Below are 17297 nucleotides of genomic sequence, written 5' to 3'. Positions count from 1 at the left end.
TTTTGTGTGCTTGATTGCATCATATAAGTTGAGTATGACTTTTCTTTGAATAATGCCTTTTGGTCTTTGATAAACAAAGGGAAGGAAGCACTAGCTGCCAATGCATACATTTCATGATTTGTTTAATTAAATTCACACACCACACAAGAGAGGTAGCTTTCTCAGAAGGAGAGAAGGTCACTTTTTTCAAGCAAAGCAACAAAGCGAAGACCAAAACAGAGATCAATGAACTGAATTTATAAACAAACAGAATATGAAAACAAACTTATGACTGTGATTAATGGCTTTACACTACATGGGTGGGAGTCTGAATTTTGCCTGCAACTGAACTTTTTTTTTACTGCCGGGGTCCAAGGGCCGCCTAGGCCTTGGCAGATTGCAGGGGCAGCACGCAGCCAAAAACGAATTTTAGCATTAAAGGTGAGGACTAAGAAGCCTCGCCTGGCTTTAAATTTTTAAAACGGAAAAAATAACAAGGTTGGTTCAGGTACTCAAACCATAACATCTTGTTAATTGAAGGGATTTATGCACGTTTTTAACACCTCACATGATTACAATTATATAGATTTTTTTTGTACGTCCCACATGCATTATGTTTCATTTGATTCACTCTGAATCACTTCTCTGTCTTAGTAGGAAAGCCGCATGAAATTATATATGTCATTATATTGAGACAAGAAAAGACAATTCATACATCATGATGCTTGAGGAGCAATGCACACACACACACACACTCACACTCTAGGTCAAATGCTTGTCTTTGACCCCACAGTCTCACCAACACAAAGAAATCAGTGATGCAAATCAAAACTTTAATTCTCCCACACAAAAAAACACATAAAATGTATGAGCACCAATGAACACACACACACCATTTTATTTAGTTTTATACACACAAAATGGAAAGGCAAACATCATTAGGCAAGTTTGTTGTTCACAAATACAGAGATACAAAAATTAGAAGATGGAATTCAGAAGAAATGTTCAAGGGTAAAAAAATATTTTACGGTGCACAAAGCTTTCATACCCACAATAATGACATTATTCAGGATACAGCCTCAGTTGCCTTATTGATTAAAACAAAGTACGTTACTGCTTAGTTTGTGCTGTTTGCATGAAAATGGATCGATGGCAAAGAAATCACAAAAGACTGCAAAACGTAACTTATAACACCACAATTATCACACAGCAGAGGCAAACCTTGGTAACTGGGGTCAAACGGTAACGCAAATCTCAAAAGTTACAGAAGATACTTGTTTGAACTTGACAGTCAAACACACAAAAAACTATACTTCAAGAAAATTACAAGAAAAAAATTTAGTGACATCATTATGATCACAAAGCAGAAGCAACTAGAAAATTGGGGTCAAACTGTTCAGCACTATAATGTCACAGAAGACACACTTTGAAATTGGCACACTGACCCAACAAATAGACAGCACTAATAAATTAATCACATCACAATGATCTCACAGCAGAAGCACTACTTGTAAACTGCAATCAAACTGTACAGCACATCTAAATGCCACAGTAGAACATGTCTGTTTAACACACACACACACAATTAAGAGATAGCACATAACAAATGAATCACATCTTAATGATCAGCAGAAGCACTACTTGTGAACTGGGGTCAAACTGTACAGCACTACTTAAAACTCACATTCACAGGAGAACACCTCTGTAAAAACTTGGCACACCCACACACAAAAATAAACAGACGGCACAAATAAATTAATCACATCAAAATAATCACACAGCAAAAGCACTACTTGAAAACTGACATCAAACTGTACAGCACAATTTAAAAATCATAAAATGCCTCTGTTTAAACTTTGCACAAGAATCCATAAGACAGACAGCAAAAATACATTAATCACATCTTGATGCTCAGCAGAAGCACTACTTGTAAACTGGCGTCAAACTGTACAGCACGACGAAAAAAATTACAAAACACATCCGTTTAAACTTTGCACAAGAAACCCAGTGCCACTATGAAACAACAACAAAATGATTTTTGAAAACACATACACACATACGTTCTGGACACCCCCTGAATATGTTGATTTAAACATATGGAAAATGTAACAAAGTTGTGCAATGCAATAATGACACAACGCAGTGACCCCAAAATGTGACAGGGGTATCTCAAACTAGATTCATGTTGGCTATCAACTACAACTACCCTTGAAGTTTTCATAGTTACAAAGCTTAAGATTCAATAACATCTGAGATAACTTCAACGTTAAGTTTTATGAAACAAACATGACTGGCCCCCTGTGACCCCAAAACTTGACAAGGGTCAATCAAACTTAGGTCAAGTCTGGAGATTATCAAACACTAGAAGTATACAAGGTTTCAAACCTGTAGCTTCAAAAACATCTGATATAGCTTCAACGCACAAGTTTTAATCCAATGAAACGAACATGACCCCGCTGTGACGCCAAAATTTGAAGAGGGTCAACCAAACTGAGGTCACTTTGTAAGATCTTTCTTTATTTGGTGTTTTATGTCGTTGTCAACCACGAAGGTTATATCGCGACGGGGGAAGGGGGGAGATGGGATAGAGCCACTTGTCAATTGTTTCTTGTTCACAAAAGCACAAATCAAACATTTGCTCCAGGGGCTTGCAACGTAGTACAATATATTACCTTACTGGGAGAATGCAAGTTTCCAGTACAAAGGACTTAATAAGATCATCGAACCCTAAATTTTTCAGAGGTCTAGCTTGAAAAACAACCAAGCTAACCTCAAATGTTAAGTTTTTTGGCCGGATATATGGATTGACACATGTATGAATTCTTAGACTCGCCAATTACTCAGGTGAGTCAATAAGAGACGATTTGGAAAGAACAACAACATGATTTTTGAAAACACATACACACATACGTTCTGGACACCCCCTGAATATGTGCAGAGAAAAGTCTGTGAGTGAACATCATACAGCACTAATGAACAAATTGAGAAGGAAAAAACCCCATGCAGGTGGAAGGTAGAAGACATAAATCAACACTTCCTCATCAGTCCTTGCACACAACACACACAAAATGTACATCTTCTGCCGAGACCTCAGCTCTCGTCATCTCCACCCCAGCACAGTCAAAGTGGCACCAGGAGTGACATTTCTCACTCTGCACCCAGTCTGCCAAATCCGGTTTTGAGCAAAATGGCATGCCGCACATGTTTTTTTCTCGAGGACGTCCATGTTGCAGAAGCCTCTGATGACTGTATTTTCTGAACATCTGGCAGTGACATTGTCGCATCACAGCCACTGGAATGTTTGCCAGCAGCGACTCAGCATTCTGCACACAAGTAAGCAACAATCATAGCAAAACAACTCATTGAGGTCTGGATATATTAAAAAAAAAAACACAAAAAAAAACAACAACAACAGATCAAGTGGACACTTTCATAATTAACTGAGAAATACTGAGCAGGGGTCGACACTAACTTATTTGGCCTGGGGCCACACTGGCCCCAGAGATGGAAATTGCTGGGGCGGAAAACAAAAACCTGGGGCCCACTCTCAGTATTCACGTGCGGCAATGCATTTTCTGTTTTTCTTCATCGTACTGAAGCCAGGGAAATTCTTTCAACCATTTGACATTGAAATTACGACAGCGCTTCGCACTTTTGGCTGCATCGGTCTCCTTTTTTCGTTTCTCTCCACCCTGTTCTTCATCTTCATTTCCATGTCTTTTTACACCAGGGATGTGTCGCCACATTTTGCGTTTGGCATTTGAAGGCAATACTTATCTCTCACGCTAAAGAGCGCAATCTGGGAGTTATTTCCCTTGCAGCATTGTCCTTCGACGATTTCAATGGTTTTTTTCTTGACTGCGGCATTGATCGTAACGCAAATTTCAGTGACGACTTTGACTGGCGATTTTTAGTGATTGGCTCTGGCATTAGAATTTTCGGTTTGTCATTGTTGGAATTTATCCTGGGGCGGAGTGGGCCCCAAGCTTCGGCAATGTTTGGGGCGGAACACAAAACTCTGGGGCGTTCCGCCCCCCGCCCCCGCTAGTGTCGAACCCTGCTGAGAATTCAGAGCGCAAAATGATATTTCTTTATCATATTATATGCTGTTGTAACTATAGTGCTTTCTACTGGAATTAAGAGAGGGTACAAGTTCTACAACTGACAGATGACACTTGTTAAGTGTTACGATTAATCTGCATGAACAGTACAAAATGAATTAATTAAGTCTAAGCAAGACCAATGTTGTAGGAATCAAAGGAACAAGGAAGTTTGGGGGCAAATATTGAAACTAGTTATATAAATATATATTAATGAACCTAATTCGCTTCTGTCTGAAGTAACTGAATAAATTTTAAGCCATGAGTTGTCATTGTTCAGATTAATTTTAAGCAAGATTAGTGTAAAGTTATGAACACCTTCATATTACAATGATAGCTGAGCACTTAAAGTTAAAGAATATTCAATTAAATTGTAACTATGTCACGGTGTAACTGTAAAGTTATGAACAACAAAAGGTAATAACTTATTTTCCCGCAGTGGGGCACTGCGGTTATGAAATTAAAAGCCCCTCCTGTTTTTGGAACCGCAGGAGCTTTCTAGTTTGCTGTTAGGTAGAATTTTGGTTCCTCTTTCCTGTCATGCTCTCTTTTTCTTCATGAATTCTTTTCTTTTTTCTGCCTTCTTGCTCATTCACCTGTATTTTTTCCAAAAATCTCTTCTCTTGCTGCTTGTCTCGCGATTCATGTATAGTTTAATCTGTTAGTGTTCTGATGTAAGTCCAGCAGTAGATAGGTTAAGCCTATTTTAACATACTGGAAACTGGTAATCTTCCAGTAGGTATTAATTTAGTTTTACTAAAGCCTGCTGGGACACAAGTAATGGGTTAGTGCATTTGTAAACAGGAATCGCTTGACAAGTGGCCCCCTTCATCCCCCCCTTCCTCGTCCTGATATGGCTCTGCGTAGTCGGCTGGACGTTAAGCAACAAATAAACAAACAAACAAATAACTTATTTTTCGGCCTGTGTTTAAGGTTTTAACTTGATTTCTGACTGGTTGTTGACATGGAAACCAAAATGTTTGACATGGATATGTTTTTGTTGCATGTCTGTGTTATTATAACTAGAGTATTACAGAAAAAAGTACAGAGAATGATACGAATCATTTAAACTTTAAAGGACTGAAAATGCATGACTCTAATGGCAGGCACACAGCTCGTATTACATGGACGATTGTTTAGGAAACCTGTTACACATTGAATTATCATTGATCACACATGGTTGCATAGAACTTTGAAACTGAGTTTTATTCACTGGATGGACCATAGAACATGTCATCTGATACTTTCAGTCTCAATGTCAACAGAAATTTGGCTGACAGTGACACTGACAGCCATGGAATCAAGAACAGTTGAGATAACCGTAACTCATTAACTGTACAAAAATAAACATGCGAAAAAATAAATAAAACAACATAGCGAAATACTTTCAGTCACGTTTCATAACTACGAACTTACCTCTTGTTTGCTGGGTATGCAGAGAACGTCGTTTAAGTCCAATCCTGGAAAGTTCACGAGCTGAAACTTCTTTTCACGCACCCACCACTTGAACTTCGAAGACTTCCCATCTTCAATGTGGTCCGTACGTTTTGTTTTTAGAAACAGCACAATATTGTCATATTTCTTCTGCGTGAGCACGGTTGTATTTTCTGCGTAAGTTCCACGACAAAACTGTCCACCTCTTCCCTGTGGTCACCCATCATGGTCAAGGGCGAGAGGCAGACTGGCGATCAGACTGGCATCGCCAGTCGAAAGGAGGGCCATTTCTAGAATGAGTCGGTGCGTTTCCGGAAATGACGCGCTTTGTTGGAAATCTACTGAGGCGTGACGAAGTCCCGCGAGATTCCAACTCTGCCCCGGATTCTTACTATGCGCCCAACATCTACACTATGGCGGCCGTTTCAGAGACCAAGCGGCCTGGAGATCCGCAAGAACCGATAGATTGGGAAGAAGAAGAAAAGCAAGCAACCCACGACCACTTCAAGGAGATAGACGAAGTCAGGGCTCTAATAGATTCACTCAAGAATGTTTGGAATGACTTGCGCGCCTCTGAGATGGCTTGCGAACGCTTCACAAGTACGTGCATTTTTTGACATTCCAGTTGGCAACCGCATTGAGTCATGCATGTCTGTGAATGAGTCATTTTACAGGCTCATGGCTGTCACACATTTGAACATCAGTATTGATAATAAGTATTCAGTCATATGAACAACATTTTCTGCAATCATGTATCTTCCGTAGTTTCTCTTGCAATAATTACAACGTGATTTTTGAAAGGAAACAGTTGTGTATTACGCAGTGGCTATCCAGGTTTCCCAATTGCTTCGTTTCCGGCCGATTTATGAAATTATGTGGAGCACGTGATGCGCACAAAAAATATTGGCGGTCTAGAAGTGTCGTCTGCGCAATGATCGCGGCGGCTTTCTTGACCGCCAAGGACGACCACGCACGTTGTGAGACGTCATTCGTTAGACCTCAATACACTCCGAGTGAACACAGATTTCCATCCCTTGATTCTCTATATACACCCCGACAATGAGTCTATGACATATGCCTTTTAACGAGGCGTTTATTTGGGTTAGAGTTAGGTACAACAATTACAAAGGAAAGTATAACTTAATTAGAACATAGACAACATGTATACAACTCAAAATGTAGACAACAAATATAGAACCATGCAGTCTCCAGACGCGTGTTTCTTTCAGGCGAGATATTTTTTTGGCTAGCCGCTCGCGGAACTAGGAGGCGAGAGTGTCTATGAAACAGTTTTATGGCTAGCTACGCAAGAATTAAACACCATTGGTTGATACCGAAAAGGTCATCTCCACTGGTCGGTAAAAAACCATGGACAGCCGATCAGATTGGCAGCTGCGTGGCCGCCATGTTTTCTCGCCAAGCGAGCAAGCCCAAAGGTACATAGCGTTCAGGGCGAGAATCCTGGCGTCACTCGTGGCGAGATGTGCCCAAGAAACGGTACTATCTCGCCTATTCTCGCCTGTAAGTAACAGGGGACTGGCATCTGAGAAAATGATAAGAGGCATTCAAATAAATAAAAGACCGTTAGTGTTATTATTTTAGAGTTAAGGTTAAAAATATCAACTGCAATGAAAAAAGTTCCCAAGAAATTGTTAAAAAGAACTTCACAAAGGTTTAAGGTAGAAACAAAATAAAATGAATGAACTGCAGATTGCCTAATGAACAATTACGTCTTGTAATGAGGCATTTCATTGTCGGAGCGTAAAAAGACTTGAAAGTCCTGACATGTGTTTCTTTCAGGCGAGACTCAATTGCTCGCGGCTAGCCTCTCGCGGAGCTAGGAAGCGAGAGTGAATATGGAACAGTTTGATGTCTAGCTACACAAGAATGAAACACCATTGGTTGAAACCAAAAAGATCGTCTGCACTGTTCGGTAAACGGTCACGAATAGCCAATCGAATTGGCTGCAGTGCAGCGGCCAGTTTTTCTCGTGCAGCGAGCACCTCCAAGGCATGCTAGCCTTCTCTCGCCAAATCCTAGTGTTCCTCGCGTCAAGAATCAATTGCCCAAGAAACGGTACCTCCACAGCCCACTCTCTGTACTCGCCTGAAAGAAATGGGGGACTGCATACACTTGGAGATATATATAGCCTTTGCTAAAATATCAGATAATATTAATAAAAGGCATTAATCGCATCAACACATTGCAGTAGTTGGTATATATATGTACATTGTGCATTTGGACAAATTGAAATGCTGCACAATTAACAGGACATTTAAATTAATTGTCTTAGCTCTGCAAATCAGATGAAAAATGTTAACTCAGTAAGTTCAGTGTCATTTCTTTTGGATTTAGCTGCCGGTATTGAAAATTAGATAGATAACGGCAGTTCCACTGTAAAAGCTTTATTCTGTTCATCTTTTGCTCCTTCCACAGGTATTGTTGATGATTACCAGGAACAACCTCACCTGATAGATCCTTACCTGGGTATGTGATAATTATATTTCCATGCACATACATTAGTATACTTTATTTATTTATTTACGACTGTTTTTCCGTCTAGAATGCATGTGCCTGTAGTTGGTATGAGTGAGTGCGTCGCGTTCTCGCTGTGCGCCTGTCTGCGAGTGTATGAGTCCTTGTCGATTTGTGTTTCGTATAATGTTCACTATGTATTTTATATTTTGTAAGCGCCTAGGGCTATATTTAGATTAGGCGCACAAATGTTCATAATAATAATAATAATAATAATAATTAGCAATAGCATTAAGCACTTGTTCATATTCTGTTTTTGTTAATAACGTTCAGTATGAAACTGCCGGTACACACTGATTCATACACATTTTTATACAAAAGCACTAGTGCAATTTAAACTTGATACAAAAACACTTAACTGTGATCTTACTCTCAAGAGATAATTTTTTCTCCATGTTGTAACTGCAGAACAAAATAGCCGACTTGTCCTATTAGCCAGCACAGCCAAGTTGCGCGATAAATCTGCGTTACCCTTGCATGCATGGCCTTGCGAGATCTGCCTCAAAATACAGGCGTGTTTATCGCTTAGCTGTGGCTTCAGTCAGTGTAGAGAGAATTAAGTGGGCAATGAGATGGCGCCATTATGCATACTTCATCGCTTTTATTAACTACCCATCTAATGATGGTTGTAACTTATTACACATTGTTTGAAATATAGAAAAGAATATGAAAAAGTGCTGGCACATTAATGCTTTTTTTTTCAAGACAAAAGCGTGGTAACGGGTGACTGAGCCCGATCAGTAAAGCTGCTGCTATAAAAGTTGCTCAAAGCAAAGCGAACTATCCTCTGCGTGGTGAACTGTGCAAGTCGGCGATTAGCACCTAGGACATTGACAACATTAAAACTTCATAACAATATACTATATTTTGGGAGACCGAGTAGCTCAATTGGTAGAGCACTGGACTTGCGGTCCTAGGGTCGCATGTTGAAATCCGGGCCGGGACGGACATGGGTCAACTGTATGTGCAGACTCAGAGACGATATCCATGTTCCACCCCCGTGTCACCACTGTGGCACGTGAAAGACCTTGGTCATTCTGCCATATGTGCAGGTGGCTGATTACACCTATAACACACATACACCTGGGTAGCGCGACTGTTGCTGCTAGCTTTCCACTGGGAGGAAGCGACTCGAATTTCCCAGCGATGGGACAATAAAGAAATGGAAATAATATAAGTCATCACTTCAGAAAATTGTCATGACACAAAATTATGATAAGGCACTTAAATATGCCAATCAATTAAAACTACTATTAAGAACACAGACAATGTTTTTGAATTTGATATTTGATTAATTTGAAGTTTGTTGATTGATTTAAACCCTAATGGTAATAGGCATCTGGATATTGATCCTCTTTCATTGTTTATAAAGTATTGTCTGTCTGGCAGAGGAAATTGTTCTGAAACTTCTGGCAATTGCTAGAGACCCAGCATCTCCTGTGGGACTTTCAAGGGAGGTCTTGAAGTACCTATACCTTGTCACAAAGGTGAGATTAGTTAGAAAGAGAGAGAGTGCGTGCGTGTGTGTGCATGCATGCAATCCTAACGCAACATTGTCTTGCAGTACTTACCAGGACAGTCAACTTTGAGCCAGAAAGAAGCTGAGCATTAAACTTAAACTTACAAAACTAAGCGGTGAACAAACAAAAGAAAAACAACAAAACACTGTATCTCCATACTTCTTCACATTTAACATGCCATGGAAAAGCACAAATTTAGGTAACCCCCCCCCCCCCCACCCCCACCCTTCTAAGATCCACCATTGTAAGATGTTTCCCCATTTTAAGACCCTTAGTTTTTCAGATTTTCTCTCCATAATGCATATAATTGATAACTGTATCGTAATTTTAGGGCTCGCTCCCTTTTCTTCTTCTTCTTCTGCGTTCGTGGGCTGAAACACCCACGTACACTCGTGTTTTTTGCACGAGTGGAATTTTACGTGTATGACCGTTTTTACCCCGCCATTAAGGCAGCCATACGCCGCTTTCGGAGGAAGCATGCAGGATATTTTCGTGTTTCTATAACCCACTGAACTCTGACATGGATTACAGGATCTTTTCCGTGCGCACTTGGTCTTGTGCTTGCGTGTACACACGAAGGGGGATAAGCCACTAGCAGGTCTGCACATAAGTTGACCTGGGAAATCGGAAAAATCTCCACACTTAACCCACCAGGCGGCCGCGACCGGGATTCGAACCCTCGACCTTCCGATTAAGAGGCCGACGTCTTACCACCCCGCCACAGCGCCCGTCACTCCCTTGTAAGGCCTGGATTTCTCTGAAAATGTGGTTTCAGGGTAGTATTAACCCTTAGGCTGGTTGTCGCGCTACTTTACATATATTGTCACCTGGTTGTCAAGACATATGCAGGGTTTAGCCACGGAGAAAAAGTCAATTGGACATTTGTCCCCCTCAGGCAAATTCCGATGGGACATAGTCGAAGGCAAGACGCGCAAACGAGGCCTATACGCATGTGTTTTTTTTACCAAAGATACAAAATGGTGCAATATGGTGCCATCTGAGAATTAGCCGCTATATCGTGTTATCTATAGAAAGTGTACATCTGGTGGCGCAGTGGTACGTAATCTCAATGCGCCCTTTGACGCACTGAAGGGAATAGTGATGGGACATTTTCAGATTTGATGCGCCAATGGCGCAGGGCGCACTAGTAAATGAAACCCTGCATATGTCGTGCTACAGTCTGTTTGGTCGGTTCCGATTACCTCCCATGGATGTGAAAACCTGTATGACCATTTTTCTTTATTTTTCTCTCTGTTAATTCACCAGTGGCTATGTAACATGGGTTACAGAATTGCACGAATGTAAGGGTTAAATATTATTCTGCTTTTTCAGATGCGAGGCTTCAAGGTGGTTGTGAGACTGCTCCCTCACGAGGTAGCAGACATGGAACCAGTCTTGGCAATGATTGATCAGCAGGATCCTGTGGATGTGGAGGTACATGGGTTGACAAGTCTTGCTAAAACAAGGAATAATAGAGATGCATGGTCACTAGAAAGTGTAATTAGTGAGTGTGTGTGTGTGTGTGTGTGTGTGTGTGTGTGTGTGTGTGTGTGTGTGTGTGTGTGTGTGTCACTGTGTGTTTGAAGAGAACAGCATGTTATGAAGGAATGCATAAATGGGCTGATAATACATCATATAATGAACCAGCTTTTATCTTTTTAAACAATCACTCTCTCTCTCTATCTCTCTCTCTCTCTCTCTCTCTCTCTCTCTCTCTCTCTCTCTCTCTCTCTCTCTTTCTGTTCTTGTGCTCCCCAACCCCTCTTGCTGAGTCTGTATGTCTCTCTCTCTCTCTCTCTCTCTCTCTCTCTCTCTCTCTCTCTCTCTCTCTCTCTCTCTCTCTCTCTCACTCTCTCTCTCGCACCCCTTCTCATGGTGTCTAGTTTCATTACATGCCCTTGTTGTTTTTACAGATCTCTACCAGGCGTTTTCAGTCTTTTGGTTGCACTGGGATAGTGGCTGTTTCTATTCTAACTTGATCATCTTACATTTTGTAGCAATGCTGTTGAGCTCACACAACTGCTCGTAAGTGTAACCATATTTTATTTTATTTCTGGCAGGCCTGGCAGACAAGGTACATGTTGCTGCTGTGGTTGTCCATGGTGTGCATGATACCGTTTGATCTTCATCGATTGGACAGCAACCAGCCGACTGGTGATGGACTGAGGAAGAGGCCGGTGATGGAGCGCATCCTCAGCATTGCACAGGTATTTAGACTGAAGAGTGTTTCTTTGGTTCGGCTGTTTGGGTCCCTTCATTTCTGTGAAGTTAGTAGGGGTGGGTTTAGACTGAGAGAGAGTGAGGGATCTCACATGTGTTTGTTTGTTGGCAATCTCCCTATATTTATAGCCATGTGTGAGGTTTGTGCAGTCACACTTTATGAATCTCAAAATATGTACTCTTCTTTCTGTATATAATGTCACTTCCAACATGGTATTTTTGGAGATACAGGCAAATCCGGATAAGACGAAATTGAAGGGACCGAATTGTTATTGTGTCCTATCCGAAATTTCGACTTGGTCATAGTACCGTGAACTACGAAAAAAATCAAAGAGACCGCTTGAGTATCAGTCAAACAACTTGTGATAATGCATGTTTCAGCTACTAGGTACTGCCCTGCCTTTGATCTGGCCCACACACAGATTTCCACTCTGTTAAACTCGGTCACTGACCGGTCACTGACCCCCATGCAGGAAGTGTTTCCTCTCTCAGATATGACAGGGGAACCACCTCTCATGGCAAAAACTGGGTCATTGACCCCTGGGAAGAAGGTCGTGTCTGTAAACAAGGCCACCCAATGCCTTTGATCTGGCCGCACACACAGAGCACACAAGACTGAACAAAGACTGAATGAGAGGCAACCCACAATTTGAATTCTTCTTCTTCCGTATAGTAACCACGTGGTTCACCCGTGAACACACACAAACACACACTGTGAGTACCACTCGCCTCTCCTTACTCCTCGCCCCCTCCTAACTTCACTTCATACTTTATTGCGTGCCGACTGACCAGTCGGTGTGGCGTCCGTGTAGAGAAGAAGGGAATAAGGTTACACAATGCGCTAGTGTGAGACGCCAAGTTTCGTGTTTCGAGTTGCTGTAGTAAATATAGAGTAAATTTTGTCTTTGGGACTGACTTTCTGTTGTGTGCTATCCGTCTTTCGACTTACGAAAGAGAAATCCCATTTCGAGCTCAGGGTACTTTGTACACATAGATAAAGAGGGATAATTCCGGACCAGAATTTCTTTGTGTGCTAAGCGAAGTTTTGACTTAACCGTTTGTGAGTTAGCTGGATTTGCCTGTAGTGCTCTCTCTGTCTGTGTGTGTGTGTGTGTGCATGCATGCGTGCGTGCGTGCATGTGTGTGTGTGTGTGTGTGTGTGTGTGTGTGTGTGTGTGCTTTGCTTCTTCTTTCTGTGTTTACCAACTTGTTTTCCAGCTGACATGTATGCAGTTTTTTTGCACCCATTCCTTTAGATGTTTGTTTTTGATAGTGTGAAAGTTGTTTCTTGAAGTTTAAAAAAAAATACTGGCGAAAAAGATCCACAAAGTTTTGACTCTGAATGTTGTGTTTTGTTTGCAGCTGTACTTGACTGTCAATGACAAGTGTCGAGACGCAGCCTCTTATCTTCTCTCTCGTTTTCTGACTCGTCCTGACGTGAAGAAAGAGTTTCTGCCACAGGTCATTGACTGGAACCTGAAGGCCATTTGCACCTCCGAAGGTAATTTCTTCTCCGTGGATAACGGACAGGGCATGTCAAATTTCAGCTGATAACAATAAAAACAAGTCGCGTGAAGCGATATAAAAACATTTAGTCAAGATCAACACCCCAAACCAATCATCGCCGAGACTACATTCAGATAGTCTCGGCTAACCATACCGAAGACCGTGACGGGTCATGCTCTCCGCCGCGAAGCACGCGTCCGTAGTACTTACTGAACCTATTTTCTTTCATTTTGAGCACATTTTTAGAGTAAACATGACATATGTATATATTTTTGAATTTAGGAGAAGATGATGAATACAATGCAATCAATTTTAAATCTGTTTGCGAAAAATCGATTTTAATGACAACTTTAATGAGCAAACTCATTAATTAATTTGTAAACCTCCAATCTGAAATGCAATACCAAAGTCAGGGCTTCGTCGAAGATTACTTGACCAAAGTTTCAACCAATTTGCTTAAAAATGAAGGCGTGACAGTGCTGCCTCAACTTTCACAAAAAGCCGGATATGACATCATCAGAAACATTTATCAAATAAATGAAAAAAACGTGTGGGGATATCATACCCAGGAACTTTCATGTGAAGTTTCATGAAGATCGGTCCAATAGTTTTCTCTGAATCGCTCTACACATACACACACACAGACACAGACACACACGTATACACAACACCCTCGTCTCGATTCCCCGTCTATGTTAAAACATTTAGTCAAAACTTGACTAAATGTAAAAATGGGAAAAAAGTTGCACAGAAAAGTAAAGTTTTCCATCAAATTTACTGCATTAGGATTTATTCTCTCACTCTCAGTGAAATTAAGAGGAATCTATAGAAATCTCAAGTCTTTCGTCATGCTTGAAAGTTTGTAACCGAAAGGCATCAAATAAGAATTGTGAAACTGCAGAACTGTATAGGTACCAAGAACTGTCAATGTGTGAGTGAAAGACTGAAGGAGGATTGATGTCTTCAGAAGTAATTTAATGCAGGCATCTTTTTTTGTACCAGTGTTTCTGTTCACAGTTTTGTGACACAGAAGTTATGTTTTCTTTTCAGTGGAAACAATGAGCGGCCTGAGCAGTATTGTTGGTTCTCTGTCGACCATTGCCCTGCTGTTCAAACATGGAAAAAGGGAGGAACTGTTACCATATGGTATATCATTTTCTTTACTGCAGTTTCTTTCATCTTATAGCTATAGTACTTTTTTCTGTTAGATGGGAGAAACGTTTTGATTGGTATTAAACATGTTGAGAGTAATTAAAGCATTTTAGAATATGTTTTGTGCTTTTTGACTCACTTGAGTTCCCGCAGTGCCTATGAAATTAAAGGCCCCTCCTGTTTTTGGAACCGCAGGAGCTTTCTAGTTTGCTGTTAGGTAGATTTTTGGTTCCTCTTTCCTGTCATGCTCTCTTTTTCTTCATGAATTCTTTTCTTTTTTCTGCCTTCTTGCTCATTCACCTGTATTTTTTCCAAAAATCTCTTCTCTTGCCGCTTGTCTCGCGATTCATGTATAGTTTAATCTGTTAGTGTTCTGATGTAAGCCCAGCAGTAGATAGGTTAAGCCTATTTTAACATACTGGAAACTGGTAATCTTCCAGTAGGTATTAATTTAGTTTTACTAAAGCCTGCTGGGACACAAGTAATGGGTTAGTGCATTTGTAAACAGGAATCGCTTGACAAGTGGCCCCCTTCATCCCCCCCTTCCTCGTCCTGATATGGCTCTGCATAGTCGGCTGGACGTTAAGCAACAAATAAACAAACAAACAAACAAACTCACTTGAGCCTGGGACAGGCTGAACTTCTTTAACCCAGTGTGGGATTTTCAGTGGGGCGACCACCCCCAACCCAGCGCGTCCCCGGGTGGCGGATAGGGGAACGGACTTCAGATATGAAGACCAGCTGCTTGCGGCCGCGGACCAAACTGGCGGTGTTTCCTACCAGGGTGGAGTGGGGTAGCAGGCGGCACTGCTACTCTCTTCGAAATGCTCCATCGCCCTTCGACGGGACTCATCTAATGCGATTATGGGCGCATTAAAACCCTAGCTCCGGGTGGGATCCCGGCAAATCCTCCCCCCTGTGCTCTCAGGGTAGGACGTACGGGCCATGAGCTAAGGGTGAGGTAACCCCGACAGAAACCTCGAGTGCTGAAGACGGAGGTACTGGGCTGCACGGCGCACTCTAACAAACCATGGTACCACGCATCAACGCCAACCATGACACCATCAGATAGAAGCGACACTCATGGCGCTCGCCCACTGAGGTCCCTCCAGGGTGAGGCAGCGCCGGGCTCCAAGCCTCAAAGGAGTCCAACCTCAGCTACTGGAGGTCCCTCTCGTCCGTCTTGCTGCGCCAGGGGACGGAGGAGGAATGCGACTGGTAGCACAACAACCACTTCAACATCCAAGAAGCGTCAACCTTTTATGGTGATGCATTGGACAAAGTGTGGCCAGCATCAGTCCCTCTCCGCACCAAACTCTATGGGAGCAGACAAGACCTGGAAGCCACGACGTCATTCGTCTCGCAGACTAACCTGATGGTGTGACGGCGAACGCAAGAAGAAGAGAAGAAGAAGACTCACTTGAGCAATCATGGATTTGCAAGGCATACCAACTAACAACTGCATGACAGCCACCTCCAGATTTGCTTTGGACTTAGTGGTGATGAGAATTTGCTAAAGGCGAACTTGAAGATAAAGCCATACGCTTTCAAAGACATTCAGATCTTAACTCAGAATTGTAGATAAATCTTGCATGCAAGATGCCGGCGAGGTAAGGATCAATGATGAAATGAATGACATATATGTATTTGTACCATCAGTGTTTGTCTGTGTCTACTTAGAAGACCACTGGGTTGACGCACTGTAAATGTAACGTATTGTTTTGTCAATAATTAAACTGTCCAATAACCTACAATTGTTATTTTTTGATTCTGAATGTTGGAAATAACGTTTAGCAGTCTATCTGTTTTGGGATTTCTTCCTTTGCTGTAGTATCAAATAAGTTATAAATCGTATGTTTGACGTTTCAGCACCAACAGTGCTGTCAGCAGTGTCCAAGTGTGACTTCATGGAGCGCAACAACTCTCTGCTGAGGAAGACCACAACCAAGGTGATCCAGAGGCTGGGACTCATCTTCCTCAAAGCCCGCGTGGCAGCCTGGAGGTACGTGACAATATTATCACTGGGTTGATTTTGGTCTTTTGGTGGATGCAGCAGTGCTTGGTATATGAAGTGTTCAGTGATGAGTGGATGCCATCACTTGAAGAACATTATATGCCTTGATCTGGGGCTGGTCCATACCTCAGTCTGTGGCACACTGGCTTTGAAATCAGTTCTTTGCTATTGGCTTTGGTTCCAACTGGAGTTTGGCCAGGGATTTTTTTCCCGGAGTCAACCTTTCGCAGACTCCCCTTGGTGCCCAAACACAAGCACATACAAGCAGGCAAAAGAAAATAAGTATGACACTGTACTGTACTATACTGTATGACAGAAAGCAACCTGAATTACCATGAGGGAAACCTCTCAGGACTGCATATTACCTTACCTTACCTAACCTTACCTTACCTAACCTTACCTTACCTTACCTTACCTGTTACCTCAGAATGTCAGCATCACCAAAGAATTCTTGAAGAGAAAGAACACTATTATACATAACTGGTCCTTATTCTGACTTCTTATGACAAGTACCATTATTTTTTCACGGCAACCTTAGCCAATCCAGTATTTTGAATGTTGATATTCTCTCTTCAGCATTTTCTCCAGACTATTACCATTAACTGACAAATGTATTAAATATTTTCCCTTTACCAGTCCCAAGAGAGAATGTGTAGCTCATACCTTGGCTGTTTTGAATGTTCTTTTCATAAACTTGTTTTTCGGTGCACTGAATAAAATAATGTGCCTATTTGAGAAAAAGCAAGCTGCTTTGGGGTACAAAAGTGCAATGAAAGAAAGCCAGACAGACAGAGAGAAAGAAAGAAAGTGTATAGCTTTCATGCAAAAACAGGGGGA

The 17297-nt window shown here is 41.6% G+C and overlaps 1 protein-coding gene and 1 long non-coding RNA gene across 2 annotated transcripts in view; one reads left to right on the top strand and one right to left on the bottom strand.

The window, feature by feature from the left end:
* Nucleotides 1-936: 936 nt before the first annotated feature.
* On the bottom strand, nt 937-5636 carry LOC138959632 (uncharacterized). Its single transcript, XR_011453763.1, has 2 exons — nt 5496-5636; nt 937-3302 (listed from the first exon to the last, which is right to left on the bottom strand). It is a non-coding gene; the product is annotated as an uncharacterized lncRNA (long non-coding RNA).
* Nucleotides 5637-5830: 194 nt separating this feature from the next.
* Nucleotides 5831-17297, top strand: part of LOC138959628 (tubulin-specific chaperone D-like) — a 40942-nt gene continuing 29475 nt past the window's right edge. Inside the window, exons 1-8 of the mRNA XM_070331190.1 lie at nt 5831-6113; nt 7950-8000; nt 9438-9535; nt 10901-11002; nt 11629-11775; nt 13151-13289; nt 14345-14440; nt 16316-16448. Of these exons, the coding sequence (XP_070187291.1) occupies nt 5831-6113; nt 7950-8000; nt 9438-9535; nt 10901-11002; nt 11629-11775; nt 13151-13289; nt 14345-14440; nt 16316-16448 (1049 nt within the window). The remainder of the gene's footprint in view (nt 6114-7949; nt 8001-9437; nt 9536-10900; nt 11003-11628; nt 11776-13150; nt 13290-14344; nt 14441-16315; nt 16449-17297) is intronic.

The sequence above is a fragment of the Littorina saxatilis genome, linkage group LG2 (assembly GCF_037325665.1).
Source record: "Littorina saxatilis isolate snail1 linkage group LG2, US_GU_Lsax_2.0, whole genome shotgun sequence".
Classification (NCBI taxonomy): Eukaryota; Metazoa; Mollusca; class Gastropoda; order Littorinimorpha; family Littorinidae; genus Littorina; species Littorina saxatilis.
The sequence above is the reverse complement of the archived record's forward strand: the minus strand, read 5'-3'. Positions and strand labels throughout refer to the sequence as shown.